A 26922-nucleotide genomic window follows, 5' to 3' on the forward strand; every position below is an offset into this window, starting at 1 on the left:
AACTGTCATAAAAAAGTGTTGCTGCTTTAGCATTCTTAACAATATTAAAGCAGCAAAGTTTTCTTTAAAAAGCATAACATTGTCTTTGTGGGCAGGATTGCTGTTGCTTTTTATACAAATATAACATTTTTGTTTGAAATGAGGGCAGGAAAGAGAGATATAACTGTACTTGTGTAAAAGTTACATGTTCTGAAATCCAGATGTGAATCTGGTACATCCCAAACAGCAGAACGCTTGCAAATTACTGCAGGCAGGGGCTCATTAATCTCCCAAACTGGAGACCTGAAATTTGTGGAAAAAGAGAAAAAGGATCATTTGAGGAGGATGTTTCTTTTATGTTCTATCTTATTTTACAAATGTAACTTTAAGGATGTCATAGCTTTATCAACTGAAATTTTTAAGGTCTAAACTTCATTGTAGTTTAAATGCAAAGAAATTGTTTGGGGAGGAGTTGTGTGTGTTTTGTTCTCATTTAAACCTAATTGTCTCCCTCTGCCATCATTAAAATAATGATAAAAAAGAATTTCAGAAAGGTTCATATTCTTTGGGTTTCCTTTTCTTAAATGTGAAAGATGGTAACATTTTCCAGTGTGTCTTTAGAATTACTAGGGTTCAGTTGCCCTGAGGCTTTGCTTACTAGTCTGTCTTTTGCCGTTTAGAGGTCTTAGCATTCCTAAATGCTGCAGCATGAAGATAACCGAGGAACACTTTCATCAGTGCTTCTGATTTGTTTTGTTCAAATAAGCCCTGTGAGAACCAAACTACTGAATGAGAGTGCAAGAGTGATGACATGTTGGAGGCAAGACTGATAAATAGTTGATATAACTATGCTAGTTGCTCACAGGTACTGAGTTAGCCCCTTCTGACCTGTTTCTAATACAGGCTTTATATATCAGAAAAAAATATTTCAGGAGTGGGGAACTGAATTTTCTGTTTCGTAGCCTAGAATTGCATGCAGTGCTGGTAGGTTTTTCTGTATTCTTGTAAACTGTAGCTAGAATATCTTTTTATGCATTTTTTTAATATGCATTTACGAAACTGGTTGCTAGTTTGGAAATATGCTCTGAAGTCTGTTTCAGAAATGGCACACGCTGATGATTTTGTTGATCTCACCTATTTTGTGTGATACACACATGCATTTCAGCACACCGTTGCAGCTTTACAAAAAGCAGTTATGCTTTCTTAAAAAAAGGTATCTGTAATGTTTAAAGCTTTGTGAAATTGCTGATTGCCTTTCACCACTCCCATTTATAGTTTGTAACTATAGTGAGCTGTGTCTTGTCCTGAAATACTGTGTGTCGCTAAGAATCTAATTTTTTGGGTCCGAATTATAAAATTTGGAGTAGTATTTACAATATTTGCAGACCAAGTGCTGCTCAGCAGAACTGGTACAATGTTGATAGGCCTTTTTGGGTGCTGAACTCCTGGCTGGTAAGCATCGCCTGCACAGAGTGATATTTTGGCCTTTGTGTCCATTTTGTTCCCGGTACCCCTGCTGATTTTGTTACAGAGGTCCCAGATGGTATCACTGGACACTTGCAGTCCCTCAAAAAATGCTGGAACGCTTTGTCTCCTGCAGGTCAAGCCTTTACTAGGATGATTGGTATAACTGCAGGTTTTTTTCATTGGCATGGTGTGTGTCACTGTTCCCCTTTGTTCAGTGTTGCAGATTATACTGCATTTATCTTTTCTTTTCTTTTCACAGTTTCATAGAAGAATTTATAAAGGAATCCCACTACAGTTCAGAGGGCAAGTCTGGTCTTTACTACTTGATGTCCCTAAAATGAAAGAAGAAATGAAAGACTTTTATACAGTGAGTTTATAGAATTGCCATTAATATTAATTAAAAAAAAAAAAAGGCAGATAGTAAGATTACAGGCTTTATTAATCTTTTATTGTCATACAGTGATCTAAAAAAGCCAAGTGCATTAGAAATGGAATTGAATTCTGCTGCTTGTTTTAGCCAGGAAAAAAGCTGTGTATTGAAAAGCACTTTCCCATCTTATTTTTGGTTTTGGGCTCTGTAATTCATATAATTAATTTGGTCTTCCTTCTATTTCTTTTCTTATTCTCATATACTTGCAAAAGCCCTTCTAAAAGCAAAGCAAACCAAAATAAAAATGCCTGTTGTGGTAAGAAGACAAACCTTTCTTACTAAAGTCTACTTTTTCTGTGGGCGTGAATACAGCTGATGTCCATCAGACATAAACTTTAGACTTAAGAGTGAAGAGTAAACTTCATATGCAGACTGGGAAGTGAGGCAAAAGGGGAAAGGAATCCTTCAACACTGTCTTTTCCTCTCTGTGTCCCTAAAGGATTATAGGGAGAAATTAGGTAACAGAAAGGCAATTCGATATCATGGAGTGTATGAATTTTGTCCCACAGAAATGTAAATGTCCACTCTTTTAAAAAGAAATAATGTCCAGAGTTTCAGGGGAATGCCTTGCTTGTTTGATTTTGGTATTTTCTAATAGAGCTTTTTGGGACCTGAGACTTTGTGTCTTGAGTAGACAAAGAATCTTGTAGGGTCATGAAAGAAGGCTGATGTTTGCATTGATGTCACCTAACTTTCAATGTCTTCTTCCTGAATTATTTATTGCTCTTTAGTCTGACAGGCTGCTCTTTCTGACTATTATATTTAGTTTAACTGTGTAATTAAGACTGGTGGCAGATTCCAAAGAGATAAAAGAGAGTTCTTACGGAATAATTTAGTTGTGGGAAAGAAAAGGGAGTAAAGTATAATCTTCAGAAATTATAAACGCCATCTAGTGCTCAGTGCACTTCACATACAGAAGTAGAGAGTTCCTTCCAGCATTGTCCTAGCTTGTTTGTTTGAGACAACCTCATTTTACTGCTCTCCATTTCCCATTTCCTGAGGTGATACTAACACTCCTTATTACAAGCATCACTTACAAATTGCACACCTTAAAATTAGAAGGAAAATATGTGCTTGTGCTGTAGGTCAAAGAGCTTTTTTTCAATTCTCTGTGCAGGGCAATTACTGATTGTTAATCTTCTGTCCTTTCCATTACTCAGACTCTAAGTACCCTTTCTTTTCTCTCACACTGTAGGCTTCCATGATAGCAAGGACTCAAGGTGCTTCTTTTCCCATATTCCAGCAAAGTATATGCTCTGGGTCCTTATGCTATCTTAAAACTATAAATTTTCACTTGTTTTCTGTTTGCTAGACAAATCATTCTGGCTCTTAGTACTTTAAATTATACTGGAAAAAAGGCTGAGGTTGTGGATAGCGTTGAGCTAGTTGTTGTGCTGTGAATTGGTTCAGAGATTTACAGGTAATTTATGATATGCCTGAAGCATCTGGTTGTATTCAACAGACTGAGAAGAGGTGACTCTTCCCTATTCAATGCTTACATTTTGGTTATTGTTGTCTTTAAACCTTTTTATTTTCTTGCAAACAGAATCTGTAGAGTTTTGCCTTTTGACTGTCTGTGGTATTTTCTGGTAATGCCTGCTCATGAAATAGTTTGAAAATAACGTGTTGAAACCAGTTGGAAATGTCTTGTAAACTCAATTTTTAGGGACAGAAGTGAGAATGAATGAATGTCAAGAGAAAGGTGTTGAAAGTGTGAAAAATAAGGTGGAAATCTAACCTGTGCAGGCTTCCCAAGTATTCAATTGCAAAACTGGATTTAATTATAAAACATTAAAGCAAGTGTTGAAGTAGAGGTATTCTACCACTGAATGCAATCAGAACAGAAAGACAGAGGAGATGACTAGAGAAATGCCCATTATCTATACTTCCATAATAACTGGCAGCTATGTAGCTATTAATTCTGCTTAGATAAAAAGGCAGGAAAAGTATGAAAACCACACTAAATCATTTGCTAAAAGCCCAGTGTGCTGCACTTGTATCTCAGGTTCATGTTCCTGAGTAGTAAAATTCACTTTCTGTCTTTTTCCAGTGATGTGCCTGCCTGGGAAATAGCAGTTGGAAATTTGAAATGCTGAAACATAGTCTTGAATATGGGTGTCACAAAAATGTGTGCTATGGGATTGATCTCTACTGTGTGAATGTGTCTGATGTTAGAATTTGTATATTCTGAGTTTGGATGTTAAAATTATTGTCTTGTGAAGTGCTGTTCTATATTAGGTGTTTTAAATCATGAGATGGCAAATACTTCTATACAGATGTAGAGTCAGGCAGGTTCACAATTTCAAACTTCTGTCCTTTACTGTTTTCCCAGAAATTGAAGTGTCAAGCACGAGGGTCTTCACCAGATATTAGGCAAATTGATCTTGATGTAAATCGAACATACAGAGATCACATAATGTTTCGAGACAGATACGGCGTGAAGTAAGTAAATACAAAGGCTTTGTTTTGCTTGTTTTTAAAACTGGCTTCTGATCTGCCTCAAGCCTCTTCAGCTTCTGCAGGCACACTGCAGGCTCCAGACTTTCAAAGCAGGATTGGCTATGGGCACTTCCAACCTACTAGTTTTTCCTCAGTGTGAGGTGGTCAGTAGCATTCTGAAGAAAACCATTTCTAACTGTTCTTGTCTTGTTTCATATGTAATAAAAATAGTCTCAGATATCATAAATATGAAAGCATGGGAATTCCAAGGCAGTAAGAATGAAGATTTATTAATAATTTTATTTAACTGGATATTTGCAAAACCAAAATTATGCTTTACATCTTTAATAACTCTTTCCTTCCCAGAGATTTTAACCTTTCATTTGGATTTTGTAGTCCTCTTCTAGTATCTAATTCAGAACCAAATAAAGAAGCATTTTGTATGTGAGCATTTAGTTATTTACAAATGTAGGCCTTAATGCTTTTGGATTTCTTCAGTTTTTTTTTTTTTTTTAATTAATTGGATGACAAATATTTGGCAGCTGTCATCTTTAAAAATGCTTCATAGTGAAATAAGTGGTGATACAAACATCAGTGTTGTTGCTAGCGTGCAGCATCAGCACCCTGCTGAGATGAAGTGAGTATTTTTTTTTGTTCTGTGACTGTATTAATTTTTTAAATCTCCTTTTCTTTCCAAGTCAGATTCTACATTGGTCTGCTGTTTTCAAAAAGCAGTACTCAGAGCTGTGAACTTTAATGCGACAATAAACCAAACATTTTTCTCATATTGTTATTCTAAGTACTTTGTGGGCAAATTCTCAGTATGGGGAATTTCCCTGATGGCTGCAACATGGGATGGAGTACAAAGCCAAAATTCCTAAGCTGAGAGCTCTTCTGTGCAGCCACTCTAGTTGAGATACATTTATGTAGAGCTGTGTGCACTTGAGCTCCTGTGCCTCGCCTGTCAGTAGTACTGACACAGCACCATGCTCAAGTGACTGTGTGGCTGCTGGACCTCAGTTTGTTTTTAGATGTTAGCGGAAGCTCCCTACCTTGTCCGTTTGGATTAACACCAGCAGAGCCACTTCCAGTCCCTGTAACTGTGTTAAGCATGCCCTCAGAGCCCACAGGAAAGCTTCTGCCTGCATAAAGCGATTTCACACTTGGAATAGGTCTTGGAATTACTGTACAAATATTTTGCATTTTCAGTTATGCCTTGATGAAAAAGAAGTCATTTCATATAGTAAAGAAATAAAGTCCCCTGTGTAAATGAGTAATTTGACTTTTAAGTAGACTGTCTGTTTTTGAGGGTTCATTCTTTTATAGGTCTTTAGTGGTATCATTTAGTGTAAATAGTACTAAAATTGCCATTACTTGATGTATCTTCCCGTGAATGAAAGAGAGCTCTTACATTCAGTTTCATGTGGTCAGCTGAAGACATAGAAGGTTCCCATGTATGTTTGGGGCCTTTGAGTTTGTTCTTGTTAAATAAGACTGCATCTTAGTATCTAGTACTTTAGGTTACACTTCACTTTGGGTACTGAAGAATGGCTAAGCTTCAGTTCTGCAGGAGGACAAATAAAAATGCCATCATCTACATGTTTTGGTAACATTTTCCGAGTATGAATCCTCTTCCCAAAGAAATCATGCAGCCTTTTTCTTATGCCTTTTTTTTAACCTGCAAATGTCTTTTTCTATACATTTGATGAATGGCAGGCAAAAGAAAAAGGACAGTAGGTAAAACTCATCAGTTAAATTTTAGCAGCTTTAGTTGTACATGAAAATAGGCATTGAGGTTTCCAAATTATCTCCCCAACAAAGCACAAAAAGTAGGTGTGAGTTTAAAAATTCATGATCAGAGATTTCCACCATTACTTCGATAACTCAGTTTGAGAAGAGCAGAGTTTTGTTTTGATGGGGTTTGGGGGGTTTGGTGGTGGCTTTTTTTGATCTCACTACCTTAATATAATCTTCGTAAGTTAGACCGCTTTTGCAGAAAGTAAAGGTCTTATACAAAGCTCTCTGTAACTCTAACTCTGAAGTACATGGAGATCAGTTTACTCTGGAGGGCTGAGCACAGGATGCCAAGTCAGAATTGATACTGTTTTACTTCAGTTTGACCCTAGCAACCACTAAAGCAGCCATTGAGGGCCAAGATTAAGACACCTCTGTGGTTGCTTTGTGTATTTCAGCGTTTCTGCATCTCTGTTTGGAATTAGTAACAGCTGCTGGTGTCTGCAAGTGCAAAAATCAGGTCTGGGGTGTTTAAAGCTTGGAATTCAGAGTAAATCAGCATTGAAATGTAGCCTATCCTATGTTTCAATTTACCTTACTGTAAAAATGGTGATCTGACTCTGTTGTCTGCTCAAAGTATTTTTTTCAGTATTTTTTTTGAAACATGTCAACATACAAAACATCAGAAGATTTCAAAATATAAGCTGACTTTTAAATCAGAAGTGCATATCATTGTGAAGAGTACTTTATCTGGTTCTTAAACTGGGGAAACAGGTTTTCAAAACATAGGGCCGCTGCTTTTATGTTTGTGTGTTTTTACAAAAGACAATATTACAGTGTTTTCCTTTTCTGCTTTTATCTCTCCAGGCAGCAATCTTTATTCCATGTTTTAGCTGCGTATTCCATATATAATACGGTAAGTTGTGTACCCTTCACACTTAAATAGGGTTTCTTTGAGCTTGTCATAAGATAATAACCTGCAATACTGTATCTTCTTTCTCCCTAAAAGAAGGTTCGAAGAAACATTTCAGAGACCTTTGGAATTGCACAGAAACAAATTATTTCATAGAATGACTTGGGTTGGAAGGGACCTCCCCAGGGTCATCTAGTCCAAATCCTGTGCAGTGAGCAGGGACATCCTCCATTAGATCAGGTTGCTCAGAGCCTTATCCAGCCTAACCTTGAATATCTCCACGGATGGGGCCTCAATTACCTTCCTGAGCAAACCACCCTCATGGTAAAGAACTTGTTCCTAACATCAAATCTAAACTTACTATTTTCTAATTTCAAACCATTGCCCCTCATCCTGTCACTTGTAGGCACCATTCAGGTAGCGGAAGGCCACTGGTTTTGAGCTGAAGTTAAAATAAAGCATCTTGCTTAAAAGTATCTTATTGGACAGACTGAACTACAAGTTGACTGAAACCAAGTATTGTGTCTAATCAGAAAAGTGAGTTTGATTTGTGCTGTCCTGGAGTTTTATACTAATATTTCCCCCTTCCCCTCCTCCCCACCTCCCTGTTATAGTCTGTCTCTCACATTCTTTTGAGTGATGGGAAGGAAAAACCACTGCAGAATGATGCATGTTGGAGTAAATGGAAATATTTCATAACCTGGAGAGTTCTAACAAACAGGAAATTGTTTTAAAGGTTGCAGCTTCTGTAGTTAACCCTCAGTCTTGGCTGCAGTCCTGGCTGAGGATTGCTTAGAGTGGGATTTCTAGACTACCATGAGGGTTAGCAACTTGGGTGTTTTGTGATGTCTTTTGGCTACAAGGTAAAAATAGAAGAAACAAATGCCCTCATGTCTTTTAACTGTGGTTTTAATGCACTATTTCCTCCTTCATTGTGTTCATTTGGTGCATTTTTTAACATCTTTCATTTTATATCCATCAGTAGTACCCTAGAATTCAATGTAGAAATAATGAGAAAGTGAAATTAAGCTGTTAATTCCAATTTAAGTACCACTCGAAGGAAATGTATCTTTTGTGTCCTCTTTCATTTTCCGTCTCCTCAGAATTGCTGTCCTAAAAAAGAATTTGTGGCTGGAATTTATTGTCTTTCATTTGTTGTTTGTCTTAAGCTGTTCTTGTAAGCAGCTGTAACACATTGAGAGATAAAATACTGCAAAGACCCTGGTATATGCCACTGGACCAGTATTTTTGAGTCATATGAAAAATACTGTTTAAAATCAACTGTTGAAGTATAATGATGGGAACACTGCAGTGAGGTTTTTATTTTGCACTTCTGCTGTTGCATTCTTCCCCTTAATATGTAGCAGTTCCTATGCTTTGGTTTTATCTCTGGAATAAAGTTCTTGTAAACCTGAAAAAAACATAGTCAACAAATAAGTCATTGTCCTTACAAATACTTACCAGTGAAGTTATCTGAGCAGTTAAATGGTAATGACAGCTGGTCTCTGCCATAAACGTGAAAATTAATAGCAGAGGATATACTCAAGTTCAGTTTTGAAACAACTGAACATTTTGGTTTGGGGGTTTATTACTTGTGCTAGCAGTTAACGGGTCAGTCTTGAATCCTATGTTTGTCAGATTGTGTCCTGACTGTCAAATGAAATGAAATGAAGCAAGACCCACCTCTCCAAAAGAAACATGAATTGCAGCGAAATGAAAAACACATCCATTCTGAGAAAAAGAAATGAGTTAATTGAAATCATTAGTACTAACAACGATTTTGTGCACCAGTAGATTTCTAATGAATAATGAAGAATTTCAGTTTACTTTTCAATTGCAGGGTTATGTATCATCCCTTGTATATATCAGTATTTTAAATCATAGAATCATTTTGGTTAGAAAAGACCTCTAAGATTATCAAATTGACCTAACATCAGTATGGCCACTAAACCGTGTCCTGAAGTGCCATGTCCACACATTTTCTTTAATACCTCCAGGGACAGTGATTCCATCACCTCCCTGGGCATCCTACTCCAAAGCCTGACCACTCTTTCATTCAGTAAAGAAATTTTTCCTAATTTTCAGTAAAGAAAATTTTCCTAATATCCAGTCTAAACCTCCCCTGGCACAATTTGAGACCCTCTCGTTCTATCACTTGATACTAGGCAGAAGAGACCAACACCCACCTCACTGCAAGGTCTTTTCAAAGCGTTGTAGAAAGTGATGAGGTCTTCCTTCAGCTTCCTTTTCTCCAGACTAAGTAGTCCAAGTTCCCTCAGACACTCCTCATAAGATCTGTTTTTCAGACCCTTCTCCAGCTTTGTTACTTTTCTCTGGACATGCTCCAGCACTTTGATGTCTTTCTTGTAGTCAGGGCCCCAAAACTGGACACAGTATTGGAGGTGCGGCCTCAACAGTGCTGAATACAGGGGACAATGTTTAAATGTTAATGTGTTTGGTGATGTCATAATTAGGCAACTTAAACCATCAGGACTGGCATCCTCTATCCTCCACTAGGTCAAGAAAAAAAGAGCTCATGGTTTTAAGGCTTTTGTTTTCAGCATTATAATACTTTCACTGTCTGATTTTTCAGGAAGTTGGATACTGTCAGGGAATGAGCCATATCACAGCATTGCTCCTTATGTACATGAATGAAGAAGATGCCTTCTGGGCCTTGGTGAAGCTTCTTTCTGGTCCAAAGCATGCTATGCATGGTATGAAGTTTCATGTTGCTTAGTATATATTGGGTTTCAAACTGCAAATAAGTGTGAATAATTTGAATTTGAAACTACACTGTTCTGTCTGTAAAGGCAAACTAAGATGCAATGGGAGCTTTATTTTGGGGGGCTGTTGGATGTTACTGGAGCTCTCACCTATAATAGTAAGTGTTTTTATATGTGATATCTTTCAAAAAATTCTTAATAAAAATCAGGTGGTTTCCTTTCCTCTTAATGGTTTTCTTTCTTAATCTCAAGGAAGCTGGTTCTGTAGACATCCATATGGCAAGAAAATAGTAATGTAAATCTGACACAGAATGTTAGATAACGTTGTGGCTGTGTTGTTATCTGGCAGGACCGGAGTTTATAGGGAAAAATGGACTTGTATCTAGCATTAACGTTAGGTTTCTTGGTTTTCTTTCTGCCTTGCACTACATTTCCTATTATCACCGTCTCATTACATTTGTGTTATTGGTAGTTCTCTCATTGCATGCCAAATGAAGCATGATCTATGCATGCTCCCATGTCTATTGGTAGAGTGACTCTAGGGATTCCGGCATCTTTTGTAGATGCTGATGGGGTGATTCAGAAAAGCTGTAGGTCTTGGAAGCCTTAAGAAGTAAAACCTGTCTAAAACTTTTAGCAAATTTCCAACATGGTTTAGTTCCTCTTCCCTGCTTAAGAGTTTTTCATACAGTGATAACTTCCATCCCTGGCTTTTCAGTGTTCCTGGATGTTCTTCACCCCCAAGATGAAGTGCTAGTTGGTTATTTTTTTTGAGGATCAGTGTCTTGAAATTTGGAATTTATCAAATGCTTTACACAATAACACCAACTAAAAGAATCTTATGGAAAATACGGAGTTAATAATGATCAAGAGCTCTGCAACTGTGCAAATACAACCACATAGAATTCTGTGCTCCTCAAAGGTCATAGTAAATTTAAAGTGTTTTGAGGATGAAGCCTAAATGAACTCATTATATACCAAGTCAGTGGATCTGGTTTTGAGAGCATTGCACAGGCCTGGTTGCCTTTTAATATGCTGTAGCCTGTTGAACAGGATTTAAAAACTTGTCCGAGATTTTGTCTTACTGTTTTGTCCATGTCAAAAATGTGATGCTAATGGAGAAGAGTTACCATGAATTTCCCAGGCTGAATTTTGTAGCTATCATTTTAACTTGCTGTGGTGAACAAGAGGGTTCATTTGGTAACTGCTGATGGACTTACTCAGGTAGCTATACCTTTTTTAGCTATGGGACTTTGTGCACTGCCTGTGTAACTGTTACTGAACACCCTGTTCACATCTCCATCTCTTCCTCTTTCGTTCCCTCCTTTCCACTGACAGTTACAGAGCATACATCTGTCAAGTGGTTACAGGGCTTTGAGTAGTCCAAGACCAGATAAGTTTCTCCACAGGGTGTGTGAACCATTGTGCCACAGGTTTATACACACACACTGAAACTGTCTTGGCAACACCTGTAACATCTGTTTAAAAATAGTTTATGTCACAGCGCAGCATTAAAGTATGGAAGGGAAATTTGAAAACTAGCTTAGCTGTTGTAATATAACTGCACTTTTTTTGTGTCCTCCTTTGGTGAAAGCAGTTTCATGCACAGTTTGCCAGCTTTTTACAGCTAATTTAAAATTGCTGGTACTCATGAAGGAAAACTTTTGTAATTACATTTGATGCCAATGACCATCAGATGGCTCTCTGAATTGAGCATCTCTCTGTGGAAATTATCAGGGCCGGCTGAGTAATTCAATTAGCATCATATTGACAGAAGTCAGTGGTTAAAAATTATTCCCCAGAATCAAGGATTTTCATCTGTTTTTTCTCATCTACCTGGGATCTGGAAACATAGAATGCTTTTGTGTGCAATCCCTGTGCCTCAGATACGTAACCAGACTAATTTCTAGCATGACAACCCTTGAAATCATGGGATGAATTTGACCTCTGTGATGTTTTGTATTGTAGGGGTGATGATGTCTCTAAGTTGATTGTTTCGATCATGATTTGAGAATTATTTAGGTTTTTGAAAACCTTCTGTTGGGGTTTTTTACAGTGTTAAAAAGTCAAGATAATGCATTGGTATATATATAAATTTAAAGAGCAGCTTCCTATGGAAAAAGCCACCTTTGAATGTTCTTATTGATGGCTAATAAGCTTTGATTTGATCATTAACTATTTACATTAAGGAAGAAAACAGAACAGTGTGACAGTAAAATTTCCTAATGTGCAACCTGACATTTAAGTGTGGTAGAATGTGTATCTATGAAATACTAAACTGTGTGAATCTGAGGCGGTAAATCTTGCATCTTGGTGACCATGCATTAAATTACAGAATAGGAAACTAGAGAATTGTATTTTTTAAAGAGTGTGACTATTTTTAGTGATTGATTTATTTATTTTATTAAAGTGACATTTTTTGTTGGTCCGTACTTTGTCCATTTTCCATGCTGCTTATCATTAACAAATAAAAACTTTTGGGGGTGGCTTGTAACCTCTTTTTTAATCCTGAGAATACAGAATTGCTGTACTAGACCTATTTAACCTGGTGTCATGTCCCTGATAACGACCAGCAACAGATGCTCAGCAAACTGTCTGAGAATAAGACAATTGAAGTTCAACACCTCCTGAAAAATGTATTAGAAGCTGAACAAATACGTGGAGGAACTTTTGTCTTTAACAGTCTTCAGTACACTTTTCTTCCTTAAATAATTAGTTGTGTTTGCCTAAGTTGTGTTACTCCATTTTTGTTTTGGCTCTGCCACATGATGATTTTTCAATGATGCTCTCTAGATTTTGCCTTAGAGAAGACAGTGAAAGTTCATAAACTGTTTGCTGTGGGAGCTTGGTTGTGTTTCCCCTCAGCTGTTTATGATCAGATGTAGCATTTTAATCTGTTCTTGACACAAGGAGTTGTTGTATGCTGAGATAACTTCTCTGATGTCTTGCCTTTCCAGATTTTCTAATACTCTTTCAGGATGGCTAGGACTTGATTGATTGTTCACTATGGATACATGGCATGTGTCAAATAGCTTAGGTCTTAGCACAAACTCCTGTGCAGCTCTTTTTCTTGCTTTGTTTTGAGTCTAACTTTTAACTTGTTGGATTAACTGCTTTAGAAGGTGTACTGAAAGGATGCAACTACTTAAGCGAGTCAAATAGACAATATCCATGTAGGCTCTCTGTACCTACATGCCCACTAATTTCTTCAAGGAAATTCCCAGTAGATTTGGAGACTTGACCTCTCTTTGTAACAAATCATGTTGATTCCTCTGTGGTGCGTTGCATCCACCTTTACCTCACCTTTCTGTATTATGATTTCCTCTTGGAATATTGGCCTGAATATTGAGCTGATACTGGTCTCAAAACCAGTTTAAGAAAAGCTGACATCATATCAGCCAGTTTCCAGGCTCCTGGTTATTTAAGGCAAAGGCTTTCACACAATCAATATTTTAGTTAGTTGACTTTGAGTTCTTTTAGAGCTGTTTAAGGGTCTTGCTTGGGAACCTTCCTGCTATCTTCCGTGTGAAAATGTAACTTGTTTTTAATCTTGATTTTATCTTCTCTGAGCAGCTCTAAAAATCTTCAGACTGCTGTATCCACAAATTCTCTGTTAGGCTTTCTGCTTCCAAGGTGTTTGAAAACAGGTCCATTAGTACGTTTCTAATGTTTTTTGTTAAGTTGTGGTTTTTTTTAGGAGGGTTGTTTTTCACATTTTTGTATTGCCAGTGTTTGATCATCTCTGGTTTTGTGATCTGAACACAGCTTCAGCTTTTTGAAGGATGTTCTTTGAATGATTTCTTTTCCTGCTGTGTAGCTGTGCTAGTTTTTGCATTTCAAGGGTTTTTTGGCTAGTATTATGTTTAACTGGAGATACTTTTTTTTAACTCTCATGGTAACTCCTTTAAAAGTGGATCTTAGTGCTTTCCTTTTCCAACACGTGATCACTAAACGTCCTCCAGGCTTCTTTTTTATTCTCTTAGTTCCACTTGTGTGAGCTCACAGTCTATTATATTGTATATTATTGATATTTGTCTTTTTCAATGGTCTTCCCTTTATTGCAGACATTTCTTGTAGCTACCTATGCTATGTGCCCTTCTGTCGTGAGGTTGCTAGGTATAATCCTCATTAATATCTTTTTTTGCCTTTAAAAATTTTAGTTGGTGATAGTTGTGGGGTGTGTTTTGGTTTTTTAAATAATAATTATAAATTTGGTGTTCTTACGACTTTGTAGTGGGTAGATCTGCTGTCATCTACCATCATTAATCAAATCTAGTAATAGTAGGGGAACATACTGATGCTTTGCTGTAGTCATTTAGCCAGGAGTATGTGGATGTCTGTATGTAGACGACATCATATTGCTATGAATATCTGTTTGGATCCAGGCCCTTATAGAAAGATAATGCTCTCAGAACTCTTTTAATGTCATTTTTATATTACATATGTGTGTGACATGGTCAATTTCTTTTCTTAGGTTTTTTTATTCCTGGCTTTCCAAAACTGTTGAGGTTTCAAGAACATCATGACAAAATACTGAAAAAATTTTTGTCCAAACTTAAGCAGCATTTGGTAAGTATTTATATCACAATAAACACATTACTTAATTGGCAGCTTGCTACCATGCTTCAGTTCAGGTTAAGCCACCAGGTTAAGAATACATCAAACCTCAGAATAAAATGGAAAGCTCTAAGAGGCAGAAGTGCTGCTGTTTCCATTATAGACAAAGCTACGGTGCACCTTGGCAGAGTTGTGATAAAATTGGATCCTAAGAATAATTAAATTGAGTGTCCGTCTGTCTCACTTTTGACCTCTGAGTTAATGAAAACAAGTGGTCCTCCTGCCTGGCCTTGTACAAGCTGCTGTGTAGCAACCTGACATTAAAACATTTTATCAAGAGTCTGTTGCCTTTGGGCAGAGGTGACTTTGCAATCAACCAGGTTTAATTTGTGTTTAAAAAATAACCTTTATAAGAGGAGTTAACTGTTCTTTAAAAAATTACCCATAGTCAGTAGTGTTTTCAGGAAGGCAAATGTTGAGCAATATCTCTTCTAAAGCTCTTAAATGGGAAATAATCATAAAATTAAAGAATGGTTTGAATTGAAAGGGACCTCCAAGGGTCAACTAGTCCAACATCCCTGCAGTCAGCAGAGACATCCTCTGCTGGATCAGGTTGTTCAGAGTCTTGTCAAGCTTGATCTTGAATATCTCCAGGGATGGGGCCTCAACACCTACCTCCCTGGACAATCTGTTGCACTGTTCCACCACCCTCATGGTAAAGAACTTGTGCCTAATAGCTAATCTAAATCTATCCTTCTCTAATTTCAAATGTTTGCCCCTTGTCCTATCACTGCAAGCCTTTGGAAACAGTCCCTCTGTGCTCTTTTTTTTCTCTTGTTCGTATTGACTGTATTTATTCTAAGGAACAAGTTATTTGTCTAATGCAAGAAAAATGCCCTTTCAGTAGTCATCAAGAATTTTCAATTTCAGTCATATTGGTTCTGCCAGAATTTATCTCTTAAGTATTAAAAGGTAGTGTACAAGATGCTTGGTTGCAGCAACATCTTCGAAGAGTGATAGCTGCTTACAAACATTACCTTCCTGGGGCTGTGTTATTTTCTGTTTAGTATGCTTATCTCTGTAGGAAAAGAAAAAAGACAATTTGGGAGCAGACTAGCACCTTGGCAGTGATGAATTGCACCTAATATGTGCCTGCTGTATAATAAAATAGAATTTAATGTCTTTCTTTAACAACATGCTATAAGATCTGCTTATAGCATGGAATTAGGCAGGCCTAGTTGGGGGGGGGGGTGGGGGGTGGCAGGAAACCCACTCTTCTGTTAAAAGATTAGGCCAAAATCAGTCATGCAAACAATTTTGGCATATTTAAAAAAGTTAAAGTCAATGGTAGAATCATAGAATGGTTTGGGTTGGAAGGGACCTCCAAAGGTCATCTAGTTCAACCCCTGTGCAGTAAGCAGGGACATCCTCTGCTAGATCAGGTTGTTCAGAGCCTTGTCCAGCCCGACCTTGAATATCCCCAGGGATGGGGCCTCAACTGCATCCCTGGGCAACCGGTTCCAGTGTTCCACTACATTCTTGGTAAAGAACTTGTTCCTAACATCCAATCTGAATCTTTTCTTCTCTAATTTCAAACCAGTGACCCTTGTCCTATCACTGCAAGCCTTTGTATACAGTCCCTCTCCAGCATTCTTTAGGCTCCCTTCAGGTACTGGAAGGCTGCTGTTAGGTCTTGTCCAGGCTGAACAACCCCAAATCAAAACCACTTCTGTAACTCTTGAAATGAAAGCTGTGGATTTAATTGTTATAGTACATGCAAGATGATGATTCTTGTTTAGCCACATAGACTCATTCTAATTTTTGAGATTGTCACATTTCAGGAACAAAATCTAGAATAATCCGAGACGATCAAGTAGTTTTAACAGAAAATGGTAAAAGACCCTTATACTTCGTAAAAATCCAAAAAGAATCATGAAAAGCATAGAAAGTTGCTTTAGTAGCTGAAAAGGCTGATTTAAATAAAATGCTTTGATAGTTCCCTTCTGAGGGAGTTCTTGGATACTTGTTTAGAGGGATCCAGAAGGCATTTACTCTCCATGTGTTTTGAGACATTCGAGGACTGGAAGCATTTACAGTCAAGTTGATTTGGGCTCTGAGCATACTTAAAGATGCCTCTGCTCACTGCAGTGGGGAAGTTGAACTAGATGACCTTTAAAGGTCTCTTTCAACCTAAAGCATTCTATGATTTGTTCTACTTACTTTAATTTTTAAATCAGAACTTAGTTCTGGTTTTGTATGAATTTGTTTAGTAGCATTGAATTTAACACCAATCAGTGCTTTATCAGTGAAAGGCATGGTCTTGTTCTGTCTGGCTGATGGTTTTTCTTACAGGTTAGAAAAATCTTAAGGCGGGTTTTGTTCTCTGCTTTTTAAAAAGACTCTCAAATTTCACAAAGATTATTTCAGTTATTCTAAGAATCATTTTTCTTCACTACTTCCTGAGATGAGCCTATTTTAACTGGCTGAAAGATGAAGGTAAAGTCTGCAGATACACCAGAGGGATATGATCCATTGCCTATTCAGTGTTTGTATACTTGAAAATTTGGGAGAAGCTGGACGTGGCAAGCATGGAATATGATGTTATACTAAAGTTAAAATTCAATGACAGTGTTTCATGTAGTTGAGTTAATTCTTTATGGTGAATATTTGGGACATAGGCCTCAAGGTGGAAATGCTTTTCCTGGACAGTTCAAGGCATTACTTAATTTTTGTGAGTATTTTTTGAACTTTGACATTTTTTGCAGGACTCCCAGGATATGTCCACAAGCTTTTACACAACTAAGTGGTTTTTCCAGTGTTTCCTTGATCGTGTGAGTATGTTTTTCATTTTCTATTTCTGTTTTCAGTTGTGACTTGGGACAAACTGTTTTCATGGTGTTGCTGATTCTGTCATTGCAGACTCCCTTTACATTAAGTCTCAGGATATGGGATATATACATACTTGAAGGAGAGCGGATTCTCACTGCTATGTCTTACACAATTCTGAAGCTACACAGAAGTAAGAAATCTCTCAAATATTTGAATGCTCAGCAGAGAGTTGGCTGATTTTGTTCTTATTTTATGTAGCTTGACCTTTTGTGAAAATCTTAGTTTCTCATTTGCCTTATGCTATCTCTGGCAAGTATTTTTATACCCCCAAAAGCAAATCTTTGTTTTGTTAATGTATGTGTGTGATGAGGTGACCCTGGCTGGACACCAAGCTGCTCTATCACTCCTCTCCTCAGCAGGGCAGAAAATAAGATAGAAAAACTTGTGGGTCAAGATAGAGTCAGTTTAATAAAGTGAAAGCAAAGGCCATATGCAGAAGCAAAAGAAAACAAAAGATTTATTCTCTGCTTCTGTTGTTCCAGAAGACAAATGTCCTAATAATGAATATATCCCCTCTCCTCCCCCTCCTCCTTTATCTTAGCTTTTATTGCCAAGCAGATGTCTTAGGCTATGGAATATCCCTTAGGTCAGTTTAGGTCAGCTGTCCTAGCTATGTACCCTCACAAGGTCTTGCCCACCCCCAGCCTACTGGTAATGGGGATGTTGCAGAAACAGCTTTGATGCAGTGCAGGCTCTCCTCAGCAGCACTGGTGTGTTATCAACACCTTTCCAGTGACAAATACAAAGCAGAGAGCACTATGAGGGCTGCTGTGGGGGAAGTTAACTCAGCTTCAGCCAGACCAAGTGCAGTGGGATTGCCAAAGAAAAATACTTACTACAGTAAGGAAGTTATTTAAACTCTGAGATGAGGTGAGCTGTGTTGCTGATTAAACAATGGGGAAAACATTTTGTGGTTCCATAGTTTGGAAATAGCTTGTTAACCCCACAGGATTTAAATAATCAGAAGTGCAGAAAGAATCCAGAGTGTGCTACTAAATACCTGAAAATATCAGCAAACAACTCTGCAATGAGTAATCACTTCTATACTGTTGTGTGTCCACAAACGTAATTAAAATCTGGAATTTCCATAGACTGCTTTCTTTTCCATCCCTTGCCTTTGAGTGAAGTAAAAAGGGATACTTTGTAGAAAAGAATTGTCCAGTGCAATTATGCCTGGTTCATCAATGTGATTTAGCACCTTAAGTTCCAAAGGAGCTTTGGAGGATGGTTGGTAGCTTCTAAACGTACTTGAGCATTTGTCAGGATGATACCTTGTAGCTCAAGTTTGATACAGTCTTACTCTGGGACTTAGGCTTGCTCGGTGAAGTCGACTGATTCTGTAAACTCAAGAGGGCTGCTGTTTTAATTTGCCTTCTAGTTTACCCTTCTTGAACTGTGGTCATACTACCTGACTGTCTCGCTGGGGTGCTTTCATTAGTTTGTCCATAAGCTGCTTTGAAAAATGAAAAAGGTTTCCTTTTTAGTAGTTGTATGTAAGAAAGCTAAATATTGAGAGACAAATTGCTAAGCTTAACAATTTTGTTTCTCTTCTTTATTTGCAAATAGACTTTTGAGTTTTGTTTGTTCTTTTTATTCACTGTTCTTTTAATGGGAAGACCCAAGGGAAAAGTTGGAGTGCAGGTTTGCTTGCTTAGCAAGTACATAGCAACTTCCTCCATGATCACAACACCTTATGGGAAGAGAAAGATTAGAGGACTGGCAAAGAAGACAGCATAAGGCAGATACTGGTTTTCCAGTCTCTTGTCTACTCTTAAAAATATTGATGGTATAGCTGTCCAAAGTGCAAGCATGGAGTACATGCCAAGAACATTTTCATGTGAAAATCCATTATTTATTTGATTTTTATGGTTTCAGTAGTAAAATTGTACATTCAGGAACTTCCAGTGGCATACACGTGCCTAAAGAATCTACACAGATCTCCAGTTACAGCTTTGCATGTTGAGCAGGTTCATGTGGGAAGCGTGACTTCACTGCTGTGTAAAATAAAAAGGAAAGGCAAATAATCTGCTAAGTGTAAAATGGCTTTCAAAATATGACCTGAGTTTGATTGAGGTAGCAAAAGGTACCTGAGTTTTCAGAGAGCTTGGAATAGTAGTTCTGAAGTGTGAACTGCCATCGTAATTTCCTTGGGAGTTAATGCAGTGGTGAATCACTTGAGAGCTAATGTATGTTGTACAGATGCACAGCAGTGTTTTTTAAGTTGAGGATGCAGAAAGACCTGAAGCTGTTGGACATAAAAAAGCTGAAGAAGAGTGAGCTGCATGTAGTTTTCTGAGGATGCCCCTTCTAAGTAAGGAATAATAAGTAGAAAGTATTTCCAAGCTGAATTTTTAATGCATTTTAGAGATTTCTGGTGTAGAATTTTATTATCTGCTTAATTAATAAGTGTTTTTCATTCTCTTTGAAAAGAAAAACATCTGATGCCTCAAGTAGACTTTCCAGTGTTCATAATCAAGATGTTCTAATGTTTGATGCTTTCTGCTTTATACAGAGCATCTGATGAAATTACAAATGGAAGAACTTGTGAAATTTCTGCAGGAGTCTTTAGCCAAGGATTTCTTCTATGAAGATGACTTTGTAATAGACCAGCTCCAAAATTCTATATCAGAATTGAAACGAGCAAAGCTGGATTTACCAGCAGCTGGTAAGAAACTTGCACATTTGCAGATTTAGATATTTGTAGTATTCACACATTGTCCATTTCTAAAGTGTAATTCATGCTGTTAAAAGATGCACAAACATTTATTTCTTCATAATTGCATAGGTTTTGACATGTTTGCTTGTTTTTCACTCAAAGATACTTTACAGGTTAAAATCAACACCCTTCTTTTCATGAGTTTGCTCTGTTTCTGGTGTTTTGTTTACTGGTTGTATGCTAATGGCAAAGCATTTTAAAACATCCTATGTATTGATGATTTTATTAACTTGGCTTTATAAAATCTTTGAGATAGATTAAATATCAAATTTTAAAATCATCTGAAGCAATGATGCTGCCTGAGAATCCAGACTGGTTTGTAGCTTAACTAGCTATGAAACAAACTTCAGGTCAGATAGTTTCTTCTGTTAGTCAAACCCAGATTTTTAATTGTTTGCAGGTGGTAGACCTGCAATAGGTCTATCAGGTGTTCAGCTGAATTAATGACTTTGTTTCTTCTCAGCCTTTGTATTTGTGCTTTGTGGTTGCAAAGTGGCAGTGGTTGTTTTGAGGGTCACTACTTACGAAATGTGTATGGGATCTCTTCTTCCTCTATGGAGATCCTATTACCTTTTCTGTCCCTCCCTCCACAATTTTTATTTAGAATTTTTCTCGAGGTTGTTCAAAGTCCTTTTTCTTTATCCTTGCTAATTGTAAAATACAGCAGAAATTACCTGCAAATAACTGTATTGAGTTGCTGTGGTTAGTTTGCAGAAATTAAGAACTGTCAGCGTAAAGGTTGCCTGTGTGGTATTGTTGTGGTAATCTTTTCCTGAAGCTGTTTCATTAATGAACTTCATTTTTCCATTGCTCTTATATATTGCATGCAGTATTGGGACTCTTTCAAATCTAGTCATTGTAAATAGATGCCTGTTTCATCTGGTTCTTCAGCAGATCTGTTTCTCTTGAACACAAATGCTTTTTATACATTCATTTCCCATCATCGTGCCTTCTTGTCAGTTTCCTATTTCTCATGCTCTCTGTTTCTGTGTTTTGTCCTCTTTCTGTAATATCTGTTCAGCACTCTCTTCAGGTGTAAGTCTTATTTGTTGCTCTTGTCTCTTCATCTTAATCTTCATCTTAATCTTCATCAGTCCTGTTGGTCCTCATCCGCAGACTGTTCTACGAGACTACAGTTGTTCTCCATGTTACTGCATGCACTGCTGCTTCCTGTTTCTAGTCACAGCTTTCCCATCCTGCCTTCTCTCCATCATTTTTTAGTCTATTTCTTCAGAGCAAGCCTCTCTTTTCAGCACTGCTTTTCAGCTATGTGCTGAAAGATGTCAGTCATCTTGTCACCGCTGACGCTTGGTCATGGTGACTAGATGTGAGCAAATAAGTCAATGAGCAACTTTGTCTTTTAGCATCAATTCCACTCCATCATGTTGAAGGAAGATAGATCATAGGAGTGCTTTCTCTTAAACTCTGTGATTATGTTTGAATGGGGAGGGGATTGCACCAGAAAACTTTATTTGTAGATGGGTAAATTTTTCATGGATATGGTAAAGTAAATTTCAGCAGTGAGGAGTTTCAAGTCTCTACTTAAAATTGTGGTAGCTGAACAGTTGGGGAAGGATTTTTGTAGTTTGCCAAATGATGGAGTTAATGTATTTTCTAGAAAATCCCACGCCTGTAACTTGTGTTGAGAACTTCTGTGGAAAAAGAATTTACTGGAAATTTTCTTGATGGGGAGAAAAAAAAGAAAGGCAGAAAGTCTGTTCCTAACTTATTTATGTTTTAAGGCTTGTCTTTTAGGAAAGTGTAAAATTCCTTCAAGTGAAATTTTGAGAATACTCTAGATTTTCACAGACAATTAAAGGAGGCTCTAGGTTATGTAAAAGCCATCCACCTTGAAATTCAGTAACAGAAACTGATAGACACAACAAGCTGTCTTACAGAGAACAATGACAAGGGACATACAGAAAGCAAAGCCAAAGTGAGGTATGTTTTGGTGCTAGGTGAGGAAGTGAGCTGTTTTTGTTTTTAATTTGAAAGTAGCCTGGGAAGGCCTCTCTGTGTGGTATACTTTTGCCAGGGGTAAATACTTAACCTTTCACAAAATAAATACAAATTGCTTTTATCCTAATCCTTGAGAATCTATCTGGTTTGTCTGCTTTTTTCCGTATCTGAGTGAGGATGCCTCATTTGTTGTTGTTCTTATGAATTTCAGAGGCCTTTAATTTTTTTAATTTTATTTTTTTTCCTTTTTCCACTCAGGTATTCAGTTTGGTTTTACTGTTCACCATCTTCAGACAGTAATGTTTTTCTACAGGTTCTTGGCATTCTCTAGACGTTCAGCTTTACTTGCATCTTGCACACTGGATAGATGCCAGGTGCCCACCAAAGCTGGTTTGCCACTCCTCCTCAGCTGGACAGAGAGAGAAAATACAATGAAAAGCTCATGGGTCGAGACAAGGATAGGGAGAGATCACTCAGTAATTACAATCATGGGCAAAAGAGACTCATCTTGGGGAAATTAGTTTAATTTGTTACCAATCAAATCAGAGTACAATAATAAGAAATAAACTCATGCCTTAAAAACACCTTTTCCCCACCCAATTTTCTCTACTTCCTCCCCCTCAGTGGCTCATGGGGACAGGGAGTGGGTGTTCATTACATGTTTGTGCTGCTGCCTCCTCCTCAGGGAGCGGACTGCTCACACTCTTCCTGTGCTCCAATGTAGGGTCACTCCCATGGGAGACAGTTCTCCACTAACTTCTCCAACTTGAATCCTCCTCTTTCGTGGGGTACAGTCCTTCCAGAACAAACTGCTCCCACGTTGGTCCCTCAAGGTCACAATCATGCCAGTAAACTTGGCGCCAGTGTTGATAACTCTCTCCACAGGTTCTGCCAGGATCCTGCTGCAGCATGGGCTTCCCTTCGGGTTGCAACTTCTTTTGGTTATCTACCTGCTCTGACATTGGGTCGTCCACGTGCTTGCAGGGTGGATATCTGCTCCACTGTTAACCTCCACGGGCTTCAGGGGAATCTCTGTTTTGGTACTTGGAGCACCTTCTTCCCCTCCTTCTGATGTTTGTATATGCAGAGTTGTTTTCTCTTATGTGTTCAGTATTCTGATGGCTCTCTGCAGGATTTTTCCCCTTGCTTCTTAAATGTGTTGTCACAGAGGTGCTACCACTGACACTGAGCCTCAGTCAGTGGTGGGTCCATCTTGGAGCTGGCTAGCATTGGGTCTGTCAGACATGGGGAAAGCTTCTAGCAGCTTCTGACAGAAGCCACCCCTATAGCCTCCCCGCTACAAACCCTTGCTGTGCAAACACAATACGTGTATCTGTCTGACACTGTGTTTACTACCTGCAGTCTCCTTTTACTGTTTGTCTTCTGATGTAACGTAAAATTCACAAAATCAGTGCTTATAATAAGCCGAAAGTCTTCGTTTACTGTAGCTTGACAAAATAGTGTTTTTTACTCTATGCAGCTGAAATCAAAGTGCTGCTTCCTGTCTTGTACTTTTTTTTTTCAGTGATCAACAATTACACCTTTAAGAACTAAACTAAAAATACATAGTAGGGAAAAGAAAAAAAAAATATCTCCATCTTACAGTTACATCAGTATCAGTCATCCAGGAATAGCAGTAAGCTAATTAAGCTCAGTGGAATTTTCCATCTGGCATCCTTGTTAGGCTGTATAGATTTTCCTGCCCTAGTAGGGTAAGCTGCAGTAGGATATTAAAAGAGATAATAACTTTCTGCATTACTCTAAAGGGGATGTCTGCCTATGTCTGATGTAGCTTTCTCTGGCTTGCTTCCTGCATGTCTTCTTCCACTGAATTAAGGAGCTCCTTGTTCCCTCCAGAGCAGAGATGAAGGAAGGGAATTCATTGAGTGTTCTCTCACTGATAAAATCCTTAAAATGCTCAGCCAGAACATGGACATTAAGGGGATCATGCAAATTTTGGATGTCAGTGAAATACTTCTGCCAATACTAGGGCCATTTTGCATAAAAGCACACCATGGATTTTTATTCCTCTTTATGGTAACTATTAACTGCTGGCTGCTGTAGGCTAGCCTATACTTAGCAACTACAACCTTCAGAGGATGGCTTGCAACCTAAGTGCTGTTCTTAATGCTCATGGTAGTCACGCATGTTCCAGTGACTCTCTGGAGACACTGAGCTGGATAAGCATGCTTCTTGTGGGCAAGTGTCTTGGTTATCAAGCCCTCAGAGAGGCAGGCTGTGACACCTGTCCAGGAGAATGTTTTTTAACAGACTTCTCCTCTGACATATCCTCAAGCAAATTTAGTAGAAAAGACAATTGGTATTTTCTGGATTGCCTGGAACATTACGAAGGGTGTCTGTGCTGCTTGAACAGGTTCTTCAACAGCATCTGTATTTAAATTTGTATGACTTCTGTTTCCATCTTCTCAAGGAACCAAAGCTGATGTGGAGCTGACAATCTCTTCCTTAATTCAAGAATGATATGAAGAGCACAGTGAAGGAATTTTCTTGCTAAAAACTGTTCATTTGCAAAATTTCTTGGCACAGTTTATTTCCTTGGCTGTTACTTAAATCAGCAGTAAAATTCTTTAAATGTTCACAAAGATATGGATAGAATTTCCAGCTTTCCCACGAGTTATTCCTACAGGACTACACAAAGAATGCAATGCTTAATAAACAGTATTTTTTAATTAATTTTTTTTAAACAGTGCTTGACTTTAATAAACATAAGTGCTTACCAGTGGAAGTTTCATACTCTGGTTTCAAATACATGGCTGAAAATAGCTTGTTAAACTAGGGCTTCATAAACAAGATTGTCAGGCCCACCTTCAGGACTGAAGGCTCTCAGGTCTGTTCTTGACACAATTTCTCACCTGCATTTTGATATTCACTGTCCTGAAAAGGGAGGACAGAGAGGGGTCCTGGGTTGGATTTTATTTTGTTTTAAATTATTGAACGTTTAAATTATTGAAGCCTTAAACAGCAGCTTTAAACTCTGACTCAGTTCTAGGTCTCTGAGACTTTTCTGTATGCAGGGAAAACTGGCTAAGTTTGAATCTTGCATTTGGCATAAATTTTTAGATGTTTGTATGTTTGTCTACTGTGTATCTTGAAGTATATCTTTTATTTAGTTGTTATCAATATGTTCTATTCAAATAGCTGTTTTAAATACTCATCAGTGACAGTGCAGAAATACATACTAGGTTGTTAATCTTTTAAGTATTGTCTGTTTTCTGCTGTTAATGGACCTTTTGACGATAGGAGTATGTAAGTCAACTTGACTTTTCCTGTTTCTGATGGTGTCTCTCTCTTGATTGTGTTTTGTTTCAGAGGAATTTTGGATTTTTCACTTGTGCTTGAAGAATATACAAGTAGCTATTTCATACACTGCACTTCATAGTTTAATTAACTAAACTAATTTCTTCTGCCTTGTTTTTTGGTGTGTGTGATACAATTACCTTGCAGTATTATGAGGGATGTTAATATATGGATATATATTATATAATATATACTCTATACATATATAAATATGTGTATATATATGTATATTAACATATTTGGTATATTATTTTCTGCAGTATTAGGCTTTGGCTTTGCATAATTTTAAAATCTTTGCTGTTCAGAACTTGCATGCTTTTTTAGAATGTGACCGGATAGTGATGTTGGTCTTAGTTCATATTCCTATTTTAAACTGACCTTTTGAGGAAATACGTTTTCCTGGAAGAAATGTGGAATTAGGGATATACAGCAAAGTATTTAATTATAGATGATGATTATTATTAATATTATTTTCCTGCACTAGCAACTTAGAGACATACAAGTGCCCACCTATATCTTCTGGCTGATGAAAAAATGGGGTTTATTTCTCTCATTTGTCTAAATGCAAATGTTTATAAAATAACTTTTCCTTACTGTCAGTACTACAATAGTGGCATAACAGTAGAAAGGCAAGCAGGGTATTTTGTTCTACTGACAAGTTGTCAGGGAAGATTTCCTTTTAGTAACTCCTCTGCCAATGATGGCATATAAAGGAGGAGGAGCAGAGGTTGACTTTCAGACAGCTGCTTGAGCTTCTAGTACAGGCACTTTAAAATTTCTTGGAAATTTTCTTGGACTTGTAAACTGAAGCAGTAAGATGAAATGTCACTAATGGAAGATAAACACAAAATATCAAGATGTCATTTTAAGGGTTGTTTTTGTGACCATTACCATCCTTGAAAATTGTGTTAGAACAGTCAAAGTGCATGTATTCTGGTGCTGAAATTGAGGATTAGGCTGTTACTCACCGGAGAGAGCACTTAAAGCACTTTACTCCAATTATATGTCTGGTATTCAATGCAAAAGGCTGTTAGTGCCTCCTGAAGCAATTACCTGTAAAAGTCTTGTAGTTGAGACCGACTTCCACTGGGTGGTGACCAAGACATGTTAAAACAGAAGGAAGTCAGGAGACCAAAACTTCCTTTAATATGACTTGAATTTTTTATCTTTTTGAGAACAGTCAGATGTGCTCATGTTTATTTTGCCCCTTTTCATGTCAGATATGTTTACCAGCAGCAAACAAGCATCTGATTGTTCATGTTTTGCTTAAATTGTCTCTTCTCTCATTCCATTTCTCTCCTTCCTCACCCATTTTTACCCTGTTGTCTTTGTTGCTTGTTTATTTTATGCTATACTGCGTACTACCCAACTAAATTACCACCTTTTTTTAACAGAGGCAAAAATGGAGAATCCTATAGTCCCAGCTCTGTAAACTGATAGAAGTTACTATGTTTGCCTTTGGAAAAAGCCAGTAACTAAATTCTGCCTAGGCACCTGTTCTGTTGAAGGAAGAGGGAGAGAGAAGTTGAGAGCTACCCAGTTGCACATCTCATGTGAATACTGGCAGCCCAGGAAAAATCTGATTACCCAGTGTGCTTCTGAAGAAAAAAAGCATATTCGATGACTGTAAAGGTCGCTGCCGAAACAGTCCCAGCTGGACTGGACAGCTTTGTCTTTACTTCTAATTTTAAAATGCTTTTAAACCTTGTGTGTAAGCATCATAGATTGTATAGAAAAGCACTTGTCCCAGAAATACTTCTTGTCAGATTCAGTAGTTTCACTTTCTGGGCATACTTGG

At 37.7% G+C, this 26922-nt stretch overlaps 1 protein-coding gene across 4 annotated transcripts in view; it reads left to right on the top strand.

Moving 5' to 3' along the window:
* Positions 1 to 26922, top strand: part of USP6NL (USP6 N-terminal like) — a 134987-nt gene that overhangs the window by 98719 nt on the left and 9346 nt on the right. For all 4 annotated transcript variants that reach the window (XM_054178501.1, XM_054178502.1, XM_054178499.1 and 1 more), the window contains 8 exons: positions 1706 to 1813; positions 4209 to 4318; positions 6917 to 6965; positions 9556 to 9676; positions 14160 to 14254; positions 17008 to 17073; positions 17162 to 17261; positions 19644 to 19796. In XM_054178501.1, coding sequence (XP_054034476.1) covers positions 1706 to 1813; positions 4209 to 4318; positions 6917 to 6965; positions 9556 to 9676; positions 14160 to 14254; positions 17008 to 17073; positions 17162 to 17261; positions 19644 to 19796 — 802 coding nt within the window. The remainder of the gene's footprint in view (positions 1 to 1705; positions 1814 to 4208; positions 4319 to 6916; positions 6966 to 9555; positions 9677 to 14159; positions 14255 to 17007; positions 17074 to 17161; positions 17262 to 19643; positions 19797 to 26922) is intronic.

The sequence above is a fragment of the Dryobates pubescens genome, chromosome Z, assembly GCF_014839835.1.
Source record: "Dryobates pubescens isolate bDryPub1 chromosome Z, bDryPub1.pri, whole genome shotgun sequence".
NCBI classification, from domain to species: domain Eukaryota; kingdom Metazoa; phylum Chordata; class Aves; order Piciformes; family Picidae; genus Dryobates; species Dryobates pubescens.